We start from the raw sequence: 20,148 nt of genomic DNA on the forward strand, positions 1-20,148 counted from the left end.
AACTTTTCAAATAAGTTGTTTTCTCACTTCAGTAGATATATGTTTTCCAACTAGCGGGACCATAAATAGAGAACGCAGTGTATGTTTATATAGACATTATTCTTTTTTAAATGGCTGTTGAATATTTCATGTTTGGAAATGCTCTATCATATTTAAGCAGATGCTGGCTAGTGTTCATATTTTTCAGGGTATTTTCTTAATATTTTTAATCATTTTATCAACATTTTAAACATTTAAATTTAGACAGTTTTGTTCTTTCCAGCGCACTGTTGTGTGAAACTGATCTTTGGATTGTTTTTGCTATTGATAATAACAATTATTTTATGAAACCATCAGCTTTGGCAGAATGTGATATGCACTCGAACTCTGAGCACCATTTGCATCCATACTTGCATCCCTGGCATTGATGAGATGCTCGTAGATTTGTTAAACGCCCCAAGTATTACAAGTATGGAGTATTGTGTCATTTTGTAGTAATTCTGTGTACTGTGTTATTTTGTAGTCGTTCTCACGGGTGTGAGAGGTGGTCTGGCCCCGCCCTGCAGCAGCAGAAGGGGCCCTAGGCTGTGATTCATTATGAACATCACTGCTGGTTCTCTGCAGACTCGGGAGATGGAGGTGGACCGTCGTTAAGTGAACAGTAATAGATGGATCCACACTTAGTTTTCTTTCATGAGTTCATTTTCAATATTTTATGTATAAATTCTTAAATTTGTAAATATTGAAACACTGCATTTACCACTCGCATGAACGGAACAGCTGGTTGGGGTGGGTGGCAGGTGATTCCGGGACAGCGAGAGACCCGGACGTAGAGCCTGGCGCGCTCTGTGATGCACGAGCTTGCGGGGGCGCCTTCATCAGTGGCCCTTGTCACGGCCTATGACAATTAGCCTGAATGAATGACTTTCATTTAGAACTTGATTATTGATTAATTTTACTGTTCGCTGCCACAAACGTTAACGCTATTTACCAGTCAGAACAGAAAACGTTCAAGATGACCGTCATCGCTGCAGTTATACTAATGAATATTGGCTGAATAAACTGCGAGCTGGAAAGTTGAAGACCTCGGAAGGCTTGCGCTTCTGGAGAGATTCTGGGAGATGTCCCTGTGGGGCAAGACCAGAGGGGAGGATGGTTCTGCCAACAGCCAGGCGGCGGTGGGGAGCAATCTCCTGCAGACGGGAAAGAGGCTGAAGTTGGGGTTCTGGAGGAGAGGGGACCCTATATGCTGTTGGACGTCCAGGACTGGTGGAGGAGGCAAGACCTCACGGGCAGGGCTGTGTGGTGTGCAGGAAGTGTGCGGCCGGGCACGGGGGCTCCTGTGCTAGGAGGGAGCAGGGGGCCCAGGGCCGGGCCAGCTGGGGTGGCAGCAGGAAGCGGCGTGGGCAGATGACCAGTGGCAGAGAGAGGAGCTGCCCGCTGTTTGGTGGATGGAAGCCCCCCAGATCTCATGGGGAGCCCCGGCGAATGCTGGTACTGAATTCCTTGCTAGTCAAGTGGGAAGAGGACTCAAAGTTAGATTTCAGTTATTTTAAAGAAAATGAAGAGGGGATTGATCCAGTACTCTTGAGTCTGTAGTTCATAGCTAGCTCCTCCACGCAAATGCACGTGTGCCATGCAAGTGGACGTGGTCCAGAGTCAGACAAGCCGACTGAGAGATATGGAGGCACACACAGTGACAGACATGGGCTTCCTGAACCCAGTCACTGTGCTCAGCATGGAACTGTCTGTGGCAGACGCTCAGCTTGGAAAGAATTATTGTCGGATAGATCACACACAAGAAAATGGTTAAAAAGTCCTAAGGGTGAGGGGTGGAGGGAAAATCTTTACATTTTGGTTGGAACAAACCAGCTGTAAAATACAATTTGGGACAACCAGGAAACACATGTGGCAAAATGTTGACGGTTGTGGAATGTGGGTGATACGGAGATGCATGTTCACTATACTCCCTTTTCTACCTCTCTATACATTTGAAAAGATTTTTAAAGATTTTATTTATTTATTTATTTAGAGAGCGTGCACGTGAGTGGGGGAGGGGCAGAAGGAGAGGGAGAGGCAGACTCCCTGCTGAGTACGGCGCTGAGGGCTCATCCAAGGACCCTGAGATCGTGACCTGAGCCGAAATTGGGAGTCGGACTGACTGAGCCACCCAGGCGCCCCTACGTTTGAAAGTTTTATGAGCGAAAACCCCACTAATGGGTATGGAAGAAATGTGGATATCCAAAAGGCCACTCAAAACCCTTTTTTCTTTGCCTTACTATTTGATAAAGGCCAGAACGAGAAAAGACTCATCTTCTCAGACTCACTTGCAACTAGGAACGGCAGCTGAGTGCCAGAGTGCTGACCAAGCAAATGCAGGAGATCCCTGGGGAAGGTTTCCTTTACTCTCCCAAAAACATGCCTTCATGGGCTGAGACCTTTTGGCTCTTTTCTTTTGTCCTGCCCGCAACATGGATGGAGATACAGCAGCCTTCTTGTGACCATGAGAACCAAATCCACGTGCTAAGGATGTAAGTCAGGAAGGTAAAAGGAGGTGGAGACAGTAAGGATGTCAAGGAGCTGCTACACCAGCCCTGAACTGATTATCCACCTGATTTCCTCCCTATCAGGAAAACACAACCCCCCGCCCCCACATTAAACCATGGTATCAGTTAAGAATTGTGTTTACCTGTAACAGAATTCCTTACTCTCGTGGCTTAAAAAAGCCAGAAGCTTTATTGTCTCGCACTGTAAGAAGTCAGAGGATAGGACGTTCAGGGCTGGTTTGGTGGCTCTATCATGTTGTCAATGGCAGTTCCTCTATCTTTTTAGCTTTTCCGTTCTTAATGTGTTGATTTCTTCCCCACTGTCACAAGATGGCTGCCGTGCCTCCCTGCATCCCGTCTGCATTCCAGGCAAAAAGAAGTATATATCTCCTGAGCTCAAACAGTGTCAAATGGCCGCGTGTGGCTGCATGGTGGCTAGGAAAAAAAATAAAGCAATTGCCTTTTCAATGTCTACAGTTGATGAAACAATGTAGGTTGGTCTCTCAACATCCATTCCTCATTACTTTCTCTCTTGCCGTCCTCTACTGTGTCATGGGCAGTTCTTCTCCTCCTCCCTCTTCCAACGCTCCCTTGTGAAGGAGTTATTTATAACCTCACCAAGGAGGCTGGGAATCTTTCGAGTCCCTGACAGTGCCCGCCACCACTAAATCACATTTGTTGAATTAATAAACTGTAACTGCCTTTTATTTTCTGAGATTCTACTCCCCCAGATAATGCTGCAATTGGTGACACAAGATAAAGCAGGCCTGGGGAAAGGTCAAGAAAAATAGAGGCTAAAGTATGTATGGAGCCTTGAAAGTCAGAGTGGTAGGATAATGGATTCAATTTTTTTTTGTTTGATATTTTATTTTGATGTAGACACTCCTGATTCTGGTAATGCTCGACTAGATCATTCAGACCAATCCTCCCACTAAATACAATTTAAGAGCTGAATAAAATCTAAAAGCATCTTCTTAAAAGCATCAAAGACTTACCCAGAGAGTAAGGAATTACTGGGGCCAAGTTCTGAGAGTGGGCAGGATCCAGACAGGTCGACCTAGCACTGGGAGCCAGTTTTGCCCTTCGGGGCATTTGCTGATCTGGAGGAAGGGTAAAAGTCTGAGTTGGGACTTAAGCACTTTGTAGGGCTTGGGGCAAAAGCCAAGGTCCAAGGACCACCAGGGCTTGGGACTTGATAACCACCTGCTTTGGCCGGGGATCTAAAAGGACCACTCCTTGTGGATAAGGGTGAACCGAGAAAACCAGCCCTGAAACAGACCACGGTCGTCTGGTTACCCCAGAAAATCTCAAACTCTGAATTTGGAGCAAGACAATTCTAGAAAGCTTGTGTCCCCCAGACACCTGGCAAAAGATGTAGAAAATCCTCCTTGGAGAAAGATGACATCATCTTAGTCCTCGAATTTCTGCAAAGAACTGAAAAAAACCTGCTTGACACACAATAAAAACTTAGTGGACATAGGAAGAGTGAGGACTCCGTCAGCACAAACCAGCAGAAGCAAAAGACAATAGATCAAACCCGAAGGAACTCAAAATATTTGAACGATTCCCATCTTCCTGTGATGTTTTCTTATTGTTTTGGTGCCACAAAACTTATACGGTATAATTACAACCGTGGTGGCTGATGTAAGGAAATGGTCGATGTACAGTGAAAAGCAAACAGAGCTAGAAGGCAGCACAGACCCATGGTGCTGGTGGTGCCTGCGAGTGGCCAACTCTGGTGTCCGTTTCATCCTTTTTCATTTCCGTATTTTCCAAATTTTCTTTAACGAGGATTTATGCTGGAAGACATACAAGTAAAAGAGAAAGTGATAAAGACTGTAACCCAGAGTGGGGCTGGATTCACAGGTGCAAAACCTCCACAGTTGCCCAAGGTCCTGTGGTCAGAAGGGCCTCACACTTGGATGAATGCTCTGCTGCTTCTATCTTGAAATTCTTAATAATTTTGCACAGGGAGCCTTCCCAGTCCTGCACAGCCAGCCTTCACCCAGAGGCAGTTAAACGCTGATCCGTGGACCCTCTGTCAACAGCCACTGGGCTTGCTCTGGTTTCTGTACCTCCCACTGAAAGGCATCTAGTTTACGAGTTGGAGGTGTGCCCAAACAGCTGCAAGAATGTTGGGGTATGGCAGGGAGCCCCCTGGGCCAGGAGTGTGCAGGTCTCATCCTAGCTCTGCCCTGGCGAGTCTAGGACTAGCTCTCTGTAAGTCATTCCCTCCAGCTCCAAAGCTGTGTACATGGCAGTTAGCACACCAGGGTCAGAATCGATCAGCAACTATTTATGTAGCGTGCACTCTGCAAGACAGCAGGTGCTCTGAGATCCATTCCCACGATGTGCTTCCAGGCTCCCAAGAACTATCTGAAATGACTGGAACCCCTTTCCGGGCTGCATGGCGCGTTTCTAAGATGCTGGGCCACTGGGGCAAAGTGTGCAGATTATAACCCTACCGTTTATCGAACGTGTAGCCAGGGCCAGGCCCTGCGCTAGGTTCTTATGTTCCCATTTAACCCCTTGACATGGATTGGTAGTACGCTTACCCGATTTTTTTCAGATAAGGAAACTGAGGTTTAAAGAGGTTAAGGAACTTTCGCGAAGGGGTCCGACTCCAGAGGCACATGCTCTTGACAGTTCCATGGACCAGCACCAATAGCAGAGCCCCCCCGCGGCTGCCTCTTCAGCCCAGACGGTCTGGGTCCCCCAACGCCAAGGTCAGATGGCTGGGGAGGGCGGGCGCTCGGAGGGAAAGCCGCCGCTCGGGGCCTTTGCAAACGCGGCCCCGCGTGAAGGGCGCTGCAGTGCTGGGGCCCACGGGCTCGTCCCGCGTCCGCAGCCACGCAAGGCCGGCCCGCTCGGGCAACGCTGCGAGCACCCGCGGGCGGCGGCCGCGGCGGGGCGCGAGTACGCTCCGTCCCCGCCCGCAGCCCCCACCTCCTCAGACGCACGTGTCCCGAGTCCCCGCCCGCGCCGCCCGCCGCAGGTGTCCTGGGAGAGGCGGGCGCGCACGGCGGCGGCGCCCCCGCCGCAGTTCGGCGGGCGGGGAGGGCGCGCTCGCGGGAGCCGGAGCCCGGGGCCGGGGCCGAGGCGGCGGCGGCAGCAGGTGGAGCGAGCTCCGCGGCGGGCGCGGCTCCCGGCCTGAAACCCGCCGCTGCGGCCGCCGGGGCGCACGCAGGCCCCGCGGGGCCGGAGCCGTGCGCGCCCGGTCCAGCCTGCTTGCCGGGGAGGTCGGGTAGCCGCGCGGGGCACCCGCCGCTCCGACCCCCGCAAAGACCTGTGCTTGCGGGAGGGAGCGCCGGCGGCTCTGCGGTCTGGGAGGAGCTCGCCGGGCGGCGCGGGAGGGTCCCGCCTGGCGCGCCCACCTCCCCTCGGGCTCGGGCGCCGGGCTGGCCTCGGGGGCTCTCTGGCTGCACTCGCCTGCACGAGTTCTCTACTGACTGGTTTCCTCGGTTTGGGGACTGTTCCCGCCAGCGACGCCGGAGCACCTTGTCGTGTGTCCGCGGGCGGGCGGGCTGGCGTCCCGGCCGCCGCCGCTTCGGGATCCCGGCTCTGCTCGCCGCCCCTGACCCTCGAGGCTCCCCGGCCTCCGGCCTCGACGCGAGGGTGCCGACCTAGCCCCGTCTGCCCCTCTAGGAGGGAGTGCGGTCCCGAGGGGCGCTGGCCTCCCAGGACCTTCTTGGTGTGCCTCGGGACTGGGGTGCACGCGGCCCCGCCGCTGGCCATGGCCTTCACTTTCGCTGCTTTCTGCTACATGCTGTCCCTCGTGCTGTGCGCCGCGCTCATCTTCTTCGCCATCTGGCACGTGAGTAACCGGCAGCGGCTCCTAACTCTTCTCTTTCGCCCCGTCCACCCCCTCCTTCCCGGATTGCTCTCAAGTGCACCTGACGTGGCGCGAGCCGCGGACCCGGAGGCCAGCCACCGCGCACCTGCGGGCTGCACCCTCGGCCGGCCCCGTCCTGAGCCAGGGGACAGTTAGCGGCATCCCGAGCCCGCGGCGCGCGCGCCGTGGGCGCCTGGCTGCTGGCGGGGGGCGGAGGGAGCGCGGGTTCCCCGGCGAAGCCCAGTGCTAGGCCCGGGGCGCGCGGCTGCACCCCCGCCTACCCTGCTCCTCCCTGCCGGCGGGGAGCGAAGGAGCGGCGCCGCTGTCGTCCCGGCAATTAGTCAAGTAACTATAACAACTAAACATTGAAAATGTCAGCGTCTGCGGTGGGCTGCGTTTAGACACGTTTGCAAACAAAGCGGAAACACGACCGGAGCGCCGCTGGAGAGGGTCCGCGGCGAGCCCGGCCGGGAGGGGAGGGGGCCAGCGGCTGGGGTCGCCTGGTCGCGCGGGGAGAGGCCCCGGCGGGCGACGAGTTTCCCTCTCCTCCGCTGCCCCGGGGCCCAGCCACCCAGCCCCTGCAAGGCCCCCGCAGGTGGCAGACTCCCCGCCCCCGGCGTCCCGCGGTCCACCCCCCCACCCCCGGGCGGGCTGGGGGGCAGTCGGGGTGGGCCCCGGTTCGGCAGGTGCAGTGGGGATCTGGGACGTGCAGCACTTCTGCATAGGGGCAGGAGGAGGCCGCCGCACAGAGATGGTGCCATACTCGGCAAACCCAGCGCTCTCAGGGCCCCCTTCTCCGAGGCTGTTTCCGCCCCCTGCCCTCGCCAGCCGGGAGCTGGTGGGAAGAAGAAGGGCCGAGGTTGGGAGTTCCAGACGGAGTGGGGCCCCCGTAGCCTCAGCGCCCAGCGAGTCCGGGGGCGGGGAAGGACCCTGGAATGGGTTCCTGGAGGCTCGACTCCGTCTCCAGCGAGCCTTACAGGGCGCCTCTGCAGGGGCGGATGCCCGACGAGAAGAGTTGCAGGGTGGGTGGGATGCTGGTGTTTCGTAGGAGCGGTTTCTGGAGTGAGAGGGTTTCTCTTAAGATGGAACTAAGCTAAAGCAGGTCCTGTTACCGGGCTCTCTGGGAGTGAGAACAGGGACCCCGGCAGCAGGCTAGACGCTCCCTTCCACATCCCCAAAGTGACCGTTGACCTGGGTGGTCCCCAGGCTTCCCCTTGCGTCTGGATGGTGCAAGTCTGTGAATCAGTCGGTTTAGGAAGGGGGGGTTGTTGGAGAAGGAATTCAGACACAGGAATTTCGGGGCTGATAAAAAATCGGGCAGTGAGAAGTGATGGGATTTTGTGGCCTCTCCTCCCCTGGCCCGGGATTCTGGGTCTAATTCTCTCTGCAGAAAGGAGCCTCGAGTTGTTGACGTTGCTAAGGGAGAAGGAAACTTTACCTAATTTAGAACAAATAGGGGTGCAGAACAGATCACGCCCAAACAGCGCAGCACATACCTGCTCATGTGTTTCAAAGGAGCTTTCTGTGCTTCCCTGGATCGGGGGAGTCATTTGCATTCCAGAAGGCTAACGACTCCCCCTTTTTGGGAATACTTCAGTTGCTGTTTTTTTATGTTCTCGTCTTGGCCAGAGGGTGGCAGGTAGCCGAGAGCTCCATCAAGCTGTCAGCACTGGGGTTCTCTGAACAAGCCCCTGGAGCAGAGCAGGTAACCAGCAAGAAGAATTTCCTCTCACTCGGGGGAAGATAAATAATTCAAGAGCAGGTTAATTAAATGGATGGTGTGTGCAGCTGGTTGACTAATAGACGTGTGAATCGAAGCCGGCAGTGGGGTGATGATCCCCTGTTGGCCTCCGCTCCCCAGCAATCACCCGCCTTGTCCGGGGGGTAGTCGAATGCCAATGGGTCCTGACCAGCTTCCCAGTGGGAGTGTCAAGATTCCAGTTTCTGATAAGAAAAAGAACCAGTGCTGTTTGAATTCCGATTACGATGAGCATGGCCAAGTCTCTAGCCTCTGTTCTTTCCTGCGTCTTTTCCTTCCCCATCTCGGAATCAAACAGCCAAGAGCCTCCCCACGTTGATTTGGCTCCTGAGCATTGAAAGGGGAAATCAATGCGAATGTTGTGTGTGTGGGTGTTGCCTATATGGTGGTAATTACTTCCATGAAAATTTAGGCTGTGTGTTTGCTTTCTTTCTGGCTTCTTATCTTCCCTCCATATTTCTTGATCTGATAAGCCATATCGATTGCTTAGCCTATATTAACATCACCGGGAATGCATTGGGCACTTAGCAACATACTGCAGTTAAAAAGCCTGCCCCATCGCCATGTGCTGGCTGTAAGACAGAAGACAGCACCTTTTTCTTACTTACCTTCCTAAAGGTAATAATAGTAGCTACCACTTAATGACCGTGACCAGCCGGCGAGTTCTAGGCACTCAGTGAGGACCTGTCAGATGTCCGTCGGTGTTTACTCCCCCCCCTCCCCCCCCCGGAGTGGATGTGGCCATACACACCTTGCTTTCAAGTCTCATGTTTTACTTTGAAAATTTATTTGCATCTGTTTTCAAATGAAAATAATTTGAATTGCCGATTAATTTTCTATCAGCCACTGTTTGTCACGTTTGGAACATGCAGAATAAAAGTGAGGGTCTGTTTTTTGTTTGGGATGTATGTGTGTGTGTGTGTGTGTGTGTGTGTGTGTGTGGCTTTGTGTGCCTTCAGGCACATGGCCTCTTACTGTCCCTGGCAGTTCTGCACTCCTCACAGCTGACATTTTATAGATCCAGGGAATGGTGGATCAGAGAGGTTATGAAACTTGCCCGAGGTTGCACAGCTGGTGTGTGCTGGAGCTGGGATTTGAGCTGAGTCTGAGCCTGGTGTGCCCATGTCGTCTTTCTTTCTTTTTTTTTTTTAATATTTTATTTATTTATTTGACAGAGAGAGACATAGCGACAGCAGGAACATAAGCAGGGGGAGTGGGAAGGGAGAAGCAGGCTTCCCGCCGAGCAGGGAGCCCGATGCAGGGCTCGATCCCAGGACCCTGGGATCATGACCTGAGCCGAAGGCAGACGCTTAACGACTGAGCCACCCAGGTGCCCCCCATATCGTCTTTCTAACTCAAGTTACTATCTTTGGCTTGTTTAACTTTGATAATAGTAGATAATGTTTTTATGCAGTGGATTACCTTTCTCTAGTATAAATGAAATATTTGGGGCCGGAATTTCTGATTGGAGTTAAAACAACAGAGACATCTAACACATTATATATCCTTTTAAAAAAGAGGAGATCCTATTTCAGTCTTTAAAAAATTAGTTTTTCTGCTTATAAAATGGTACAGGTTCCTTGCCAAAAAATTTGAAAATACAGGGACATATATGGAACAAAATAACCATTAATCGTATTCTGCAGGAAAGATTTGGGGGTTTCTTCTTCCAAACATTGCGTATCTGTGTATTTTAAAAAATTGCATATGGATGTTTAGAAGGAAGAAAGGTGTTCTGAAGGGTTTGAGATGTGAAGTGACTTCTATTTCCAGCCGATACAAAATGAACAGTGTTTACTGGCAAGAGCACGCTCAGCCCTGGCTCGGTTGGCCCTTTTGCAGACAGTCGCATTTATATAAATACAGATGCAACCATTCTTGGAAAAGATCAAAGACTCATTTCAGGTTTTTAGCTTTCGAAGTTTTTTGTTGTTATTTTTAACACCTAGAGTCACTTGTAAGACCTCCGAGTTTTGACAACATACAAATAAAATGAATTCCCAATACTGTTTCTTTGGATGCACAGCAGCGTTTCCTGAGGCGGGGAGGCTTGCAGGGGCCCCGGCAGGTGATAACAGCAATGAGCATATTTACTGAGAGGCAGTTTTGCTGGGCAGAACGGCGTCCTGGTGGAGCCTTGCGGCCAGTCCCAGCCTCTCACAGATCCAGCCCCGGGGACCCGGTGGACCTCTCAGTCTCTCCACTATCCATCTGGAAACAAGAGGTAGTTGATGTGACATGGTGGGTCATCTGGGCTTGACACTGGCCTGGCTTTGGAAGACCCCGCTTTGGTCTGCTCAGCGATGCACCGTCCCTTCCGTCTGGGATGTCCCGTGCCCGATGTGGGGTCTGCAGCTGCAGCCTCCCCGCCCTACCTCCCCCAGCACTGCCACACAGGGGGTGTGGAAGGAAGCTCCGCAAGCACAGCCAGCTTTTCTGGGTCACCCTTGTTCTCCAGAGCGGAGGATGGGGCTGGGCTTGTGCACGGGGCTCAGCAAATACTCGGGGGGTGATTTCTTGTTTCCTTCTGGCTGACGTGGTGACTCATTTCTGAATTGGCTTCCGGCTACTTCTCCAGGGCTGTTCCCTGGGCAGTTTGGGCATGTGCGTTTTCTGCGGTAGGCTGGCATTTTGGAACTCTGGGACCTGTTGCTTTTACAGAAGAGGACCGGCCACGAGCAGGGGTGTGGGGCTGGTTCTCCTGCGGGGCACATCCTGGGGACAGGTGCTGACAGTTCCCAGAGAGGGCCCCTTCGGTAAGGGGTGCTGTCTGTGCCGCCTTGGGTCACCTGGCTGTTGGCTGGTGGTCTTCCTCGACTACCCCCGCAGGGGGCGGCCTCTGGCCTCTGGTACTCCCCCCACAGTCAGGCGGGAGAGAGGAATGAGGGTGCAGAATTCAGGGAGGCACCGGCCCCCATTCCCACTGCTCGGTGAGGTTTGGGGCCTGATGGGGGGGATGTTGGGGGGCCCCTGTGACATTTGACTTCGACGTGAGAGTCTCTGAACAGACGGTAAAGGCAGAGACCGTTGGGAAGCCTTTGCCAGGTAGCACCCCGAAGCCAGCCGGGCAGAGTCCCCTCCTGAATCCCGAGGCCTGGTGACCTCGCTGCACTCCTGTCCAGCACCCGTACACCCTGCCTGCGGCTCTGCATGGGGGTCTCCCCTGCGCTCCCCCTCCCAGTTGTCTGCAAACCAGTTCGCCTGGCCCTCTGCTCTCCTAGCGATGTGCTGGGCAGCTAGCGCCCTTGCCAGCCATCCCTGGGCTGTCATCTGCCTCCGTCGGCCCCTCCCCCAGGGGTCCTGCCAGGCCCTGGCGTCCGTCACAGTCACGCGCCCCCTCTGCATCTCCCGCCTTTCCATGGGAGGGGGCAGGGCTCTCACGCATGCTGCTGCCTGGTTGTGGCCCCGTGTGACCGGGACCATTTCCTGTGTTCCACCCCGTGACCCCAACCTCACCAACCTCCAGCCAGCTCTCACATCTGCTCTTGGCGCCTCGTGCCCGCGGTCCCCCAGGGACACTCGGCCCCTGTCTGCCGTCTGCTGGTGCCCAGGGCTGCTGGGGCCAGTGATGCATGGCTCAGCCCCTGACCCTCCAGCGAGATCCTGGCCGGTTCTTTCAGCTCCTATGATGCTGTTCCAGATCCTTGGCATTTTCCCAGAGCCCCCGAAGCCCCCGACCCTCTCCCAGACTTCACTCCCAGCTGACAGAGAAGGCGAGGTTACTAGCAGGGACACCTGGGTACCCGGCCCTTCCCTGAGCTGCTGAGTCTGTAGCACGGTCTCCTTCCTGTTGGAGACCAGCTCTTCCCCGTGGGCTCCCCGGGGACATCGCCCTTCATGGCCCCCAGCTCCGGTGCCCTCAGCCACCGCCCTCTGGCGGTCCGTCCGTGGCTCCCTGAGCTCATGGGGCCAGCCGTTGTGTCCTGGGCCCTCCCGCTGCCACTGGCCTCTTCCTTCGCAGACTGGCTTTGCCTCCCTGTTCCCTCTTTAGTCTTGTAGCAAATGTTCAGAAAAGCACTGAGACTGAAAAGCCTTCTGGTCCCATCATCTAAAATCAGCAAATGTTAGCGTTTTGCCACTTCGGCGTCTTAACCACCTTATTTAAGGCAATGTGTTTCCTCATTGGCTCTGCCTTGTGCCCCGCCTCTTCCCGGCTCTGATCTCGGCAAGGGCTCTGGTGGCGTCTCCCAGTGCTATTCAGGGCTCCTCTGTGGCCTGTCTGTGGCCTCGGGCTCTGGTGGCGTCTCCCAATGCCATTCAGGGCTCCTCTGTGGCCTGTCCGTGGCCTCAGGCTCTGGTGGCCAGTCTCCCAGTGCCATTCGGGGCTCCTCCGTGGCCTGCCCATGGCCTCGGGCTCTGGTGGCCAATCTCCCAGTGCCATTCAAGGCTCCTCTGTGGCCTGTCCGTGGCCTCAGGCTCTGGTGGCCAGTCTCCCAGTACCATTCAGGGCTCCTCTGTGGCCTGTCTGTGGCCTCGAGGTGCTGGCCCACGTCCTCCTTGTGGCTGCTCTCATGGCTTCTGTATTTCTCCCCAACCCCTCTTTCTCCCCTGCCTTCACTTACCTGCGGCTGCCCCCATCCCAAAGTGCCAGTGCCCCCGACCCTGTAGACCGTGTATGGGGCCACCTGCCCCACACCCTGGGTCGCGCCCTCCTCCCCACCACAGTGACCTGCCCGTGGTGCTTGTCTTTCCCCCGTTAGCGCTCGCTCCTATCCGCCTGCCTCGGCCTGCCCCACATGCACCTGGCCCAGGCCCTCTCCTGCCCTTTCTCAAGGCGTGTGCCCCTTCCGGACCGGTTAAATCTCACCTGAATGACTCCCTCGCCCCAGCTTCCAGGAACGACCTTTCTAGCTCCTAGAAGGATCTCTCCGTGTCATCCTGATACTAAACACTTTTTCTGGCAGCTGTGGCCTGCAGGGTCCGGGCCCAGGTCACGGTTCGACTGCATCCCTTGTCTTCCGTGTTCCCGGCATTCTCGGCTTCTTACAGCTACCTGCACAGGCTGTCCCGTAGCTCAGTGGAGGTCAGCTGCTCTGCTCTGCCCCGGCCTCTGTCCTCGGCGAGGCCTAACTGTCTCAGTCGCTGACCCCACCCTGCTGGTGCCCTGGTCTGATCCCCTCTGTTGCACTCATCCCCGGGGATTGCTTTTTCTCTGCGCCTGGACTGTTAGCCCTTCTGGGGCAGGAACCGCCGCCCTTATTTGTAACCTGAGCCCCCTGCACAGAATTGCCCCCGTGGTCGGAGCCCAGGGAGGGCAGAAGACACAAATCCAGGATCTGGGTGATTGGCTGCACCAGCCGTGGCTCACAGACTGTTGCTCGGGTTTTCCCGACTTAGCGGTTACAGCAGTCACCTGGATGCTTGTTAAATATGCACATTCCTGGGCTCCACCAGAGGCCCATGGAGCCCCGCCCAGGTGGTAGGAGCACACCCGCGCTCAGCCCGGCATCCCTGGGGTGCTGGAGACGCTCGACGGGGCACCGGAGTTTGGGTGCATGTGAGGAGGCTGCCCTGGGCTGCATTCTGAACAGCAGAGGTTGGCGGTGGCGGGGGGGGCGGGCTGTATCATTGGAATGGGCCGTCAGTCTGACAGGACGATGTTGGGTGGGCTGGTTTATGCTTGGAGACAGTGGCCCCGTGGTGTCTGGGGGCACCCATTTTTGATCAGGGATGACGGTGAGATGCACCAGTCTCCTGTCCCGTGATGACCGAGCGCAGGCGGTCCCTTTGCGGCTTAGATAAGGCAGATCTGAGGTTCCAGCCTGATGTCTTTGCCATTTGGATTCCTTGTGAGCTGCTCGTCTTCTGTTGGAGGGAGGTTCTCAGAAAGGGGCAGGCGGCTGTGTTCGTTTAGAGAAGAGGCCGAGTCCATCCTGGTCCAGCACTGAGGCTGTGCGCAGGAGGTGCACACCCAGATCTGCGGGGCTGGAGGTGGTTACTGTCTGGGATGTTCTCAGCCAGGACCTCTGCGTCCTAACACGGGGAACCGAGTCTCGCCGGAACATCTTTTAATGGCTCTTGGAATCTGATTAATTCCCATAAAGGTTACGGAAAGCTCCAAGTGCACAATTAAATCCTGAATTGGTCTCTGAATACCAATCTGGAACCTAACAGTGAGGCTGGCAAATGTATATATATTTTTAAAGATTTTATTTATTTATTCGACAGTGAGAGAGGGAACACAAGCAGGGGAAGCAGGAGAGGGAGAGGGAGAAGCAGGCTCCCCGCCGAGCAAGGAGCCCGATGCGGGGCTCGATCCCAGGACCCTGGGATCATGACCTGAGCCGAAGGCAGACGCTTACTGACTGAGCCACCCAGGCACCCCTGAGGTTGGCAAATATTTTTAATTTGACATAGAAGCGGCAAGCATGAGACATTCTTGCATGCTAAAATAAAGTCTGAACAAAGAACACTAAAAAAGACAGAAACCAAGATTAAGCTGGTAGACTCTAATGAAGCTGCTGACATTTCTGGGGGTCCAGGGTCCTGGGTGTTAGGACGTCCCAGTCTGGGCGGGGGGGTCCCTGCCGAGGGCTTGGGGTTGAAGACTAGGGTCGGCTCACAGGAAGGTGCCCACCTCCACACTCAGCATCCATCTCACAGCCCACCCCACGGGTAGGGTAGGTCTTAGGGTGCCCAGATATGTGTGTGCCCCTCCTCCCTCATGGATCTGAGTTCTGCGTGTTCTTCCACCATGTGGCTCCTGTCTCACCACGGTCCAGCCGCTCGCTCCGGCTCAGCTGGACGCCCGGGAAAGCTCGTGTGGCTCATCGGCCCCTGCGCCCACGTGACCGGGGGTTGGTGCACCGCTCGGGCCGTTTTCCTGTCGGTGAGGTCGACGCAGATGGAGGGCAGGGTCTGCTGTCCCACTTACACACCCGTGGAACTTAGGAGGACGCGATGAACAGGTGCGGAACACAGCTGTGCTTGCTGGGGGCTCTGACAGTCACCCCTTTGTCGCCTTGCTTGGGTGGTGAGTCTAGAAGCCCCTGGAAGAAGAGCGAGCCTGTGGCTCAGGGCCGGCAGCAGCCGGAGTGGGTGCGGCGTGTGCTGGCCTCGCTCTCCTGCTCCAGGCCAGGTGGACTCAGCACAGTCAAGGACCCGGCAGCCGGAGGGCGCACTCCGCTGCCGGGGGGATGGCTCGGCCTCGAGGGCCCTGGCAACCCCCTCGGACGGGGCCCTGAGCACGGGGTCTCTCATCACCGCCGGACCCCCAGGCCGTGCTCGCAAGTGAGCCGCGCGGTTGTCTTGCTGCAAGACCTGTGAGCCTCCGTCTTCCCAGAGCCGGCATGGGCACCAGTCGGGGGTGTGGAGCCGGGCAGGGTGGACCGGGCCCGTCCCTCATGGAACCGTCTGGCTCAGACTCAGGCTGCCTTGTCGAGACCCCCGAGTTTCTGCACTTCTGGCTGTGGTGGCCTGGCTACCTGACCAGGAGACGGACCTCACCTGGTCCAGCGGTTTCTCCTTCGGGCGCTGCCCGGCTCCCCTCATGTTTTAACTATTATTGTTTATTGTGGTAAAATGTACCTCACGTGGAACTGACTATTTTCCAGCCACGTTTAAGGGTACGCTTCAGCGGCATTAAGTGCATTCACGTCACTGCGGCACCACCCCCACCGTCCACTTCTAGACCTTTCTATCCTACCCCACTAAAACCCTGTCCCCACGAAACACTGCCCCCCCACGGCCTCCCCCAGCCCTGGCACCCCCATCACGCCCCCGTCCTGCTTCCCGTCTCTGAACGTGGCTGCTCTCGGCGCCTTATGCCAGTGGGTCCTGTCCGTCCGTCCGTCTGGCTGGCTCCACGGAGCACGGTGCCCTGGAGACTCCTGCACGTGGGGGCAGGTGCCGTCTCGTTACTTCTTAGGGTTGGAGGGCATTCCGTTGTGCGTCTCACAGTTTGCTCGTCCCTTCCTCTGCTGGGTCCACCTGCGGCTGTTTCTGTGAGCGGCGCCGCGGGGAGCTCGGGTGCCTGGGGTCTCTGACGCCCCGTTTTCCCTGCTTCGGCAATGCAGCATCCCATGGGGATTCCGTTCACTTTCTGTGGTTCCCCTACTTCCACAGGCAGACCTCTCTCGGTCCTCAGCCTTGGCTGCGCCGGCTCTGGACTTGGTCTCGACCTGTGGCCCCTGCCGGTGGCCTCTGCCTGCCATCCCCCGCGACCGATGACAGTCCCGAGCACCCCGGTCTACTCATGGGCGGAATTATCTGCTCTGTTTTGCTACGTTATTCTGGGGTCCTCAGTCTTTTAGGCGAGTCAGTTGTAGAGTATCTTTTCAAGTCTCAGCTTCGGGTCCTGTAAATGGCTCTTGGCTTTGCCGGGGCGAGGGCCCTGGGGGGCTTCCTCAGGAAGAGGTAGCAGTATTTGCCTGAGAACTGGGGAATGCACCCAAGTGAGGGACCAAGGGATCTGGTGAGAATGTCGTTGTCGTTCAATAAAACCCGATTTGCATTTATGCTCCCACGTGGACAGGAGGTGCAGAGGCCTTGGTGGCCTCTGGGGGGGTGGGGGGGGCCGGGGGGAAGGAGGCTGTCAGCTCACAGGCCGATTCACAGGATGGCTTCATTTTCTAGCTCCTTTGAGCTCCCTTGAGTCACAAAAGTAGTTTAAAAAAACCCCAGATTGGTAAAACTGTAATTGCCCTCTGTCTGTCTGCTTGTCTGTGTCTCTGTCTCTCACACACGCACAGTTACCACCACAACCAAAAATATTCCATAGCAGGGAAAACCCCCCACTTGCCTGGCCAGGCCTTCGGGGAGGATGGGTTTGCTTTTCTCCGTGCCCCGGGGGGAAGGGTTGGTGGCAGGTGTGGGGGGCGGGGAGTGCCCGCTTGCCCATTTGCTGTTTGGGCTGAATGCCTTTGCGGGGGCGGTGGAGACAGACGTTTCCCGGACCCTCCGCACCCGGGGGCTTGTGACCCAGAGCCCCAGCCCGGGCCTGCCTGCAGGTGGCCAGTGCCTGGACCTGCCCGAATCGGGGGTGGGTTGAAGCCGCTCGGCCAGACTGGAGCTGGACCGGGTCCTTTGCGCTAGGCACACGTTTCTGACTGAATGACACCTGACACCGCGGGAGGAACCGCAGGCCGGGACACCACGAATCCCCATTAAATATGTCCCCCTCCTTCCAATCCCTTTTGGGATTGGGCGGCCTGGCGCCCGGAGCCCAGCTCCCTACCGCCGCCCGCAGGTGCCCCAGTGGGCTGGCCTGCTCCGAGGTGTGCGGTGGATGAGGAGTCCCTGGCATCGGGCTCCCCGGCCTTGACCACTCTCTCCCTCCTCCCGTCCTTCTTCCTCTCTTGCTTTTGACCTCCTTTTGTTCCGTCTTCTTGGCGTATATCCTAGATCCGCCAGAGGCTGCACAATATTACTTAGCCCAGCTGGAGGGCCCCAGGGCTGGGAAGTTAGCTGACACCACCTCCCTCCCCCAAGGCGAGGAGAACTTGAGGCTGACATTTCCAGAGCACCAGCCTTAGGCTCCTTTGCTGTTTGCGCCTGTCCGGGGTCCATTTGGATGCTGGGATACAGCTCTCCTGCTGGGGAAAAATGCAGGGGAGGAAAGCAGAATCTTGGAGCTGACTTCCTTTTTTTTTCTTATTGGCAACTGATTCATGAACCCTAAAAAAGGAGTTGATAGCAACACAGCCAGCTAGCTATAGCAGCCCAGATGGTCCCCTATATAATAGAGACATTTGTCTCTTGGATAAAAAAAATATTTAAATGTGTTCTGTGAGCTTATTGAGAAAAGGAATTAGCAACTGCAGGGGTTGCGGGCATGGAGACAGCCCAGTGATTCGAGCCCCGCAGAGCGCAGTGATTAGGAAGCGGGAATTGGAGGTGAGGACAGATGTGCGGGAACCCCGTGCATGCGGGACACGGCCCCAGGGTGCCCCCCACATGGCCTGCCCCTCGGGCGTGCTGTGGGCGGAGGGACCAGTCGGGACGTGTGTGCGCATGGAGACCGAGCCCCGTGGCCCGAGGCGTGGCCAGCTGGGGAGGATCTGTGGCAGGGGTAGGCAGACTGGGGCCAAAGAGAACACATTTGTGCCAACTGTTCCTAAATTCTACACTGAACGGAAGATGATCCCGCTCCCCTTCTTCCTTTCTGTGTGTTCGCTGGGAAATTGTGCAGGCCCCACAAACCCGTGGGCCTCCCTGAAATCCTTACAGAGCTTTGATTGTCCTCATTGTCGCCCGTCCTGGGCAGGCCACTGGGTGAGGATCCTGCTGGTGTCGGGGCTTCTGAGTGCGGTGGCAAAGAGCTGACGCCGGCCACTTTGCGCAGAGGGCGGACTTGGTGACAGCCACGGAATGGGAGTGGGGAGTGGCGGCAGGGGGGAGACGGTCTCCCAGAGATGCAGAATCCTTATCTGCAGTTGGGGATTGAACCAGATGTGGGGGCACCTCAAGCCCCTTCATCATCACTGGAGCATGACTTATCCTGGGATGATGTTTCTTGGAGGTTCGGAGCGCGACGCAGAGGCCAACAAGGCGTATGTGCTGAGTGCAGAGAAATGACTGGAGAGGAATGTGTTTGGTCTTGACACCCTTTTCCCTCACTGGCTGGCAGTTTTAGACCCAAAAGTCATGCCCCGGAAAGGGGCTGGCAGCTCCTGAGGCAGGAACTGCTGCTGAGCAGCGCTCTGCCGCAAACTGCTCTGTGGGTGTAAAGTCCCTGCACCTCCCTGGGCTGTGCACATGGGTGCGGGTGCACGTGTGCACACGTGTATACATGCATGTACACCTGTGCACACGTAGGGTTTGTGTGCATGTGCACATGCATGTACATGCAGGCATGTGCCTGCACACGTGTGTGCACATGTGAGCGTGTGCATGCACGTGCACATGTATGTACACACGTGTGCGCATGGGTATGTGTGCCTGCACATGTGTGCATATGTGTGAGCATATGCATGCACGGTGGACACATGTGTCCATGTGTGTACACGTACACACATGGACACATGTGCCTGCGCATGTGTGTGCATGTGTGTGAGCGTGTGCATGTATGCATGGGTGCGTGTGCACGTGGGTGTGTGCATGTGCGCTGAATACAGTGGTCTCTGGGGTCCTATCCAGCTCTGTTGCTGCTTGCTGTCTGCATCTTGATCTCTCCCTGTTCTCCGTTTGTGGCTTTTCTTTCCTGACAGCCTTCCGTGTGGGGAACGTATCAGCTGTGGTTCTAGAGATCCGTTCTGGCCCCCTTAATCAGCAAAGGCATTTCTGGGAAGAGGGTGGTGTAGGGCTCATACAATGCCTGGCAGGTCTGCAAAGCAAGATGACACAGAATCACCTGGATTTGGGTCTCTGGCCTTCCTCCTCCTGTCCTTGAATTACTGCTTCTGAGGACGGAGAGTCTCCTAGGCTCAGTGTGGGTCGTGCCCCCATTGGCTGCACCGAGCAGTGAGTTGAGGTGTCGTGGGGTCTCCAGGCACCTGGACCCACCCTCCTGCCGGGACTGCCCTCAGAGGGGAAATCAGACCGGTGGGGAAGGGGGCATAGATGTTGGGTGACCAGACCATGCTGACGTTCCCTCCCTGAGCTCTCCAGCATCGCTGTCGCCTCCCCTGTATTCAGAGAAAGCAAGCTTGTCTCTAAAGCAGAGGTTAGCCTCCTGGAGCCACAGATGCCGAGCCGTGTTGGCCCAGGGGAGCTGCGGAAGCTCACGCACATGATGCGCGGCTGCTGTGCTCTGGCCAGGGGACTGGACCACCCGGGTGATGACTGTCCCCTGCCCCTCAGGAGGGTCTCCACCTTCTCTTCATTAAAGCGTTCCACGGGGGCCACATGACTTGCCTCCGTGGCACATGGCTGGCCTTCTGAGCCTGCGGCTTTCACAGGGTCTGCTTGGAGGAGGCCTTTGCAGGAATTTAGCAGAGCACCTGCTCACCTGGAAGGAGGGAGCCGCAGGTGTGTGAATCAGGAATCAGAAAACCGTGTCTTGCCAGTTTGCTATCTCCCAGCCTGCTTGGCCCCGAATTCTAGAGGATAAATGGCAAAGTGAACTTCTTTCTCATCTTGGAAAAGAAGAGCCC

At 56.1% G+C, this 20,148-nt stretch overlaps 1 protein-coding gene across 15 annotated transcripts in view; it reads left to right on the forward strand.

The window, feature by feature from the left end:
* CNIH3 (cornichon family AMPA receptor auxiliary protein 3) overlaps window positions 1-20,148 on the forward strand; it is a 305,955-nt gene that overhangs the window by 109,308 nt on the left and 176,499 nt on the right. The window contains exon 1 of one of the 15 annotated variants that reach the window (XR_013449797.1): window positions 5,623-6,339. The exons of 12 other annotated variants lie outside the window; for them this stretch is intronic. Coding sequence is in view for 1 of the 3 variants with exons in the window: in XM_036111273.2 (XP_035967166.1) it covers window positions 6,259-6,339 (81 nt within the window). In the remaining 2 variants the exon portion in view is untranslated. Of the gene's footprint in view, window positions 1-5,622; window positions 6,340-20,148 lie in introns of those variants that run through there. 2 more of the 15 variants (XR_013449794.1, XM_036111273.2) reach the window with 2 other exon arrangements.

The sequence above is a fragment of the Halichoerus grypus genome, chromosome 7, assembly GCF_964656455.1.
Source record: "Halichoerus grypus chromosome 7, mHalGry1.hap1.1, whole genome shotgun sequence".
Lineage (NCBI taxonomy): Eukaryota > Metazoa > Chordata > Mammalia > Carnivora > Phocidae > Halichoerus > Halichoerus grypus.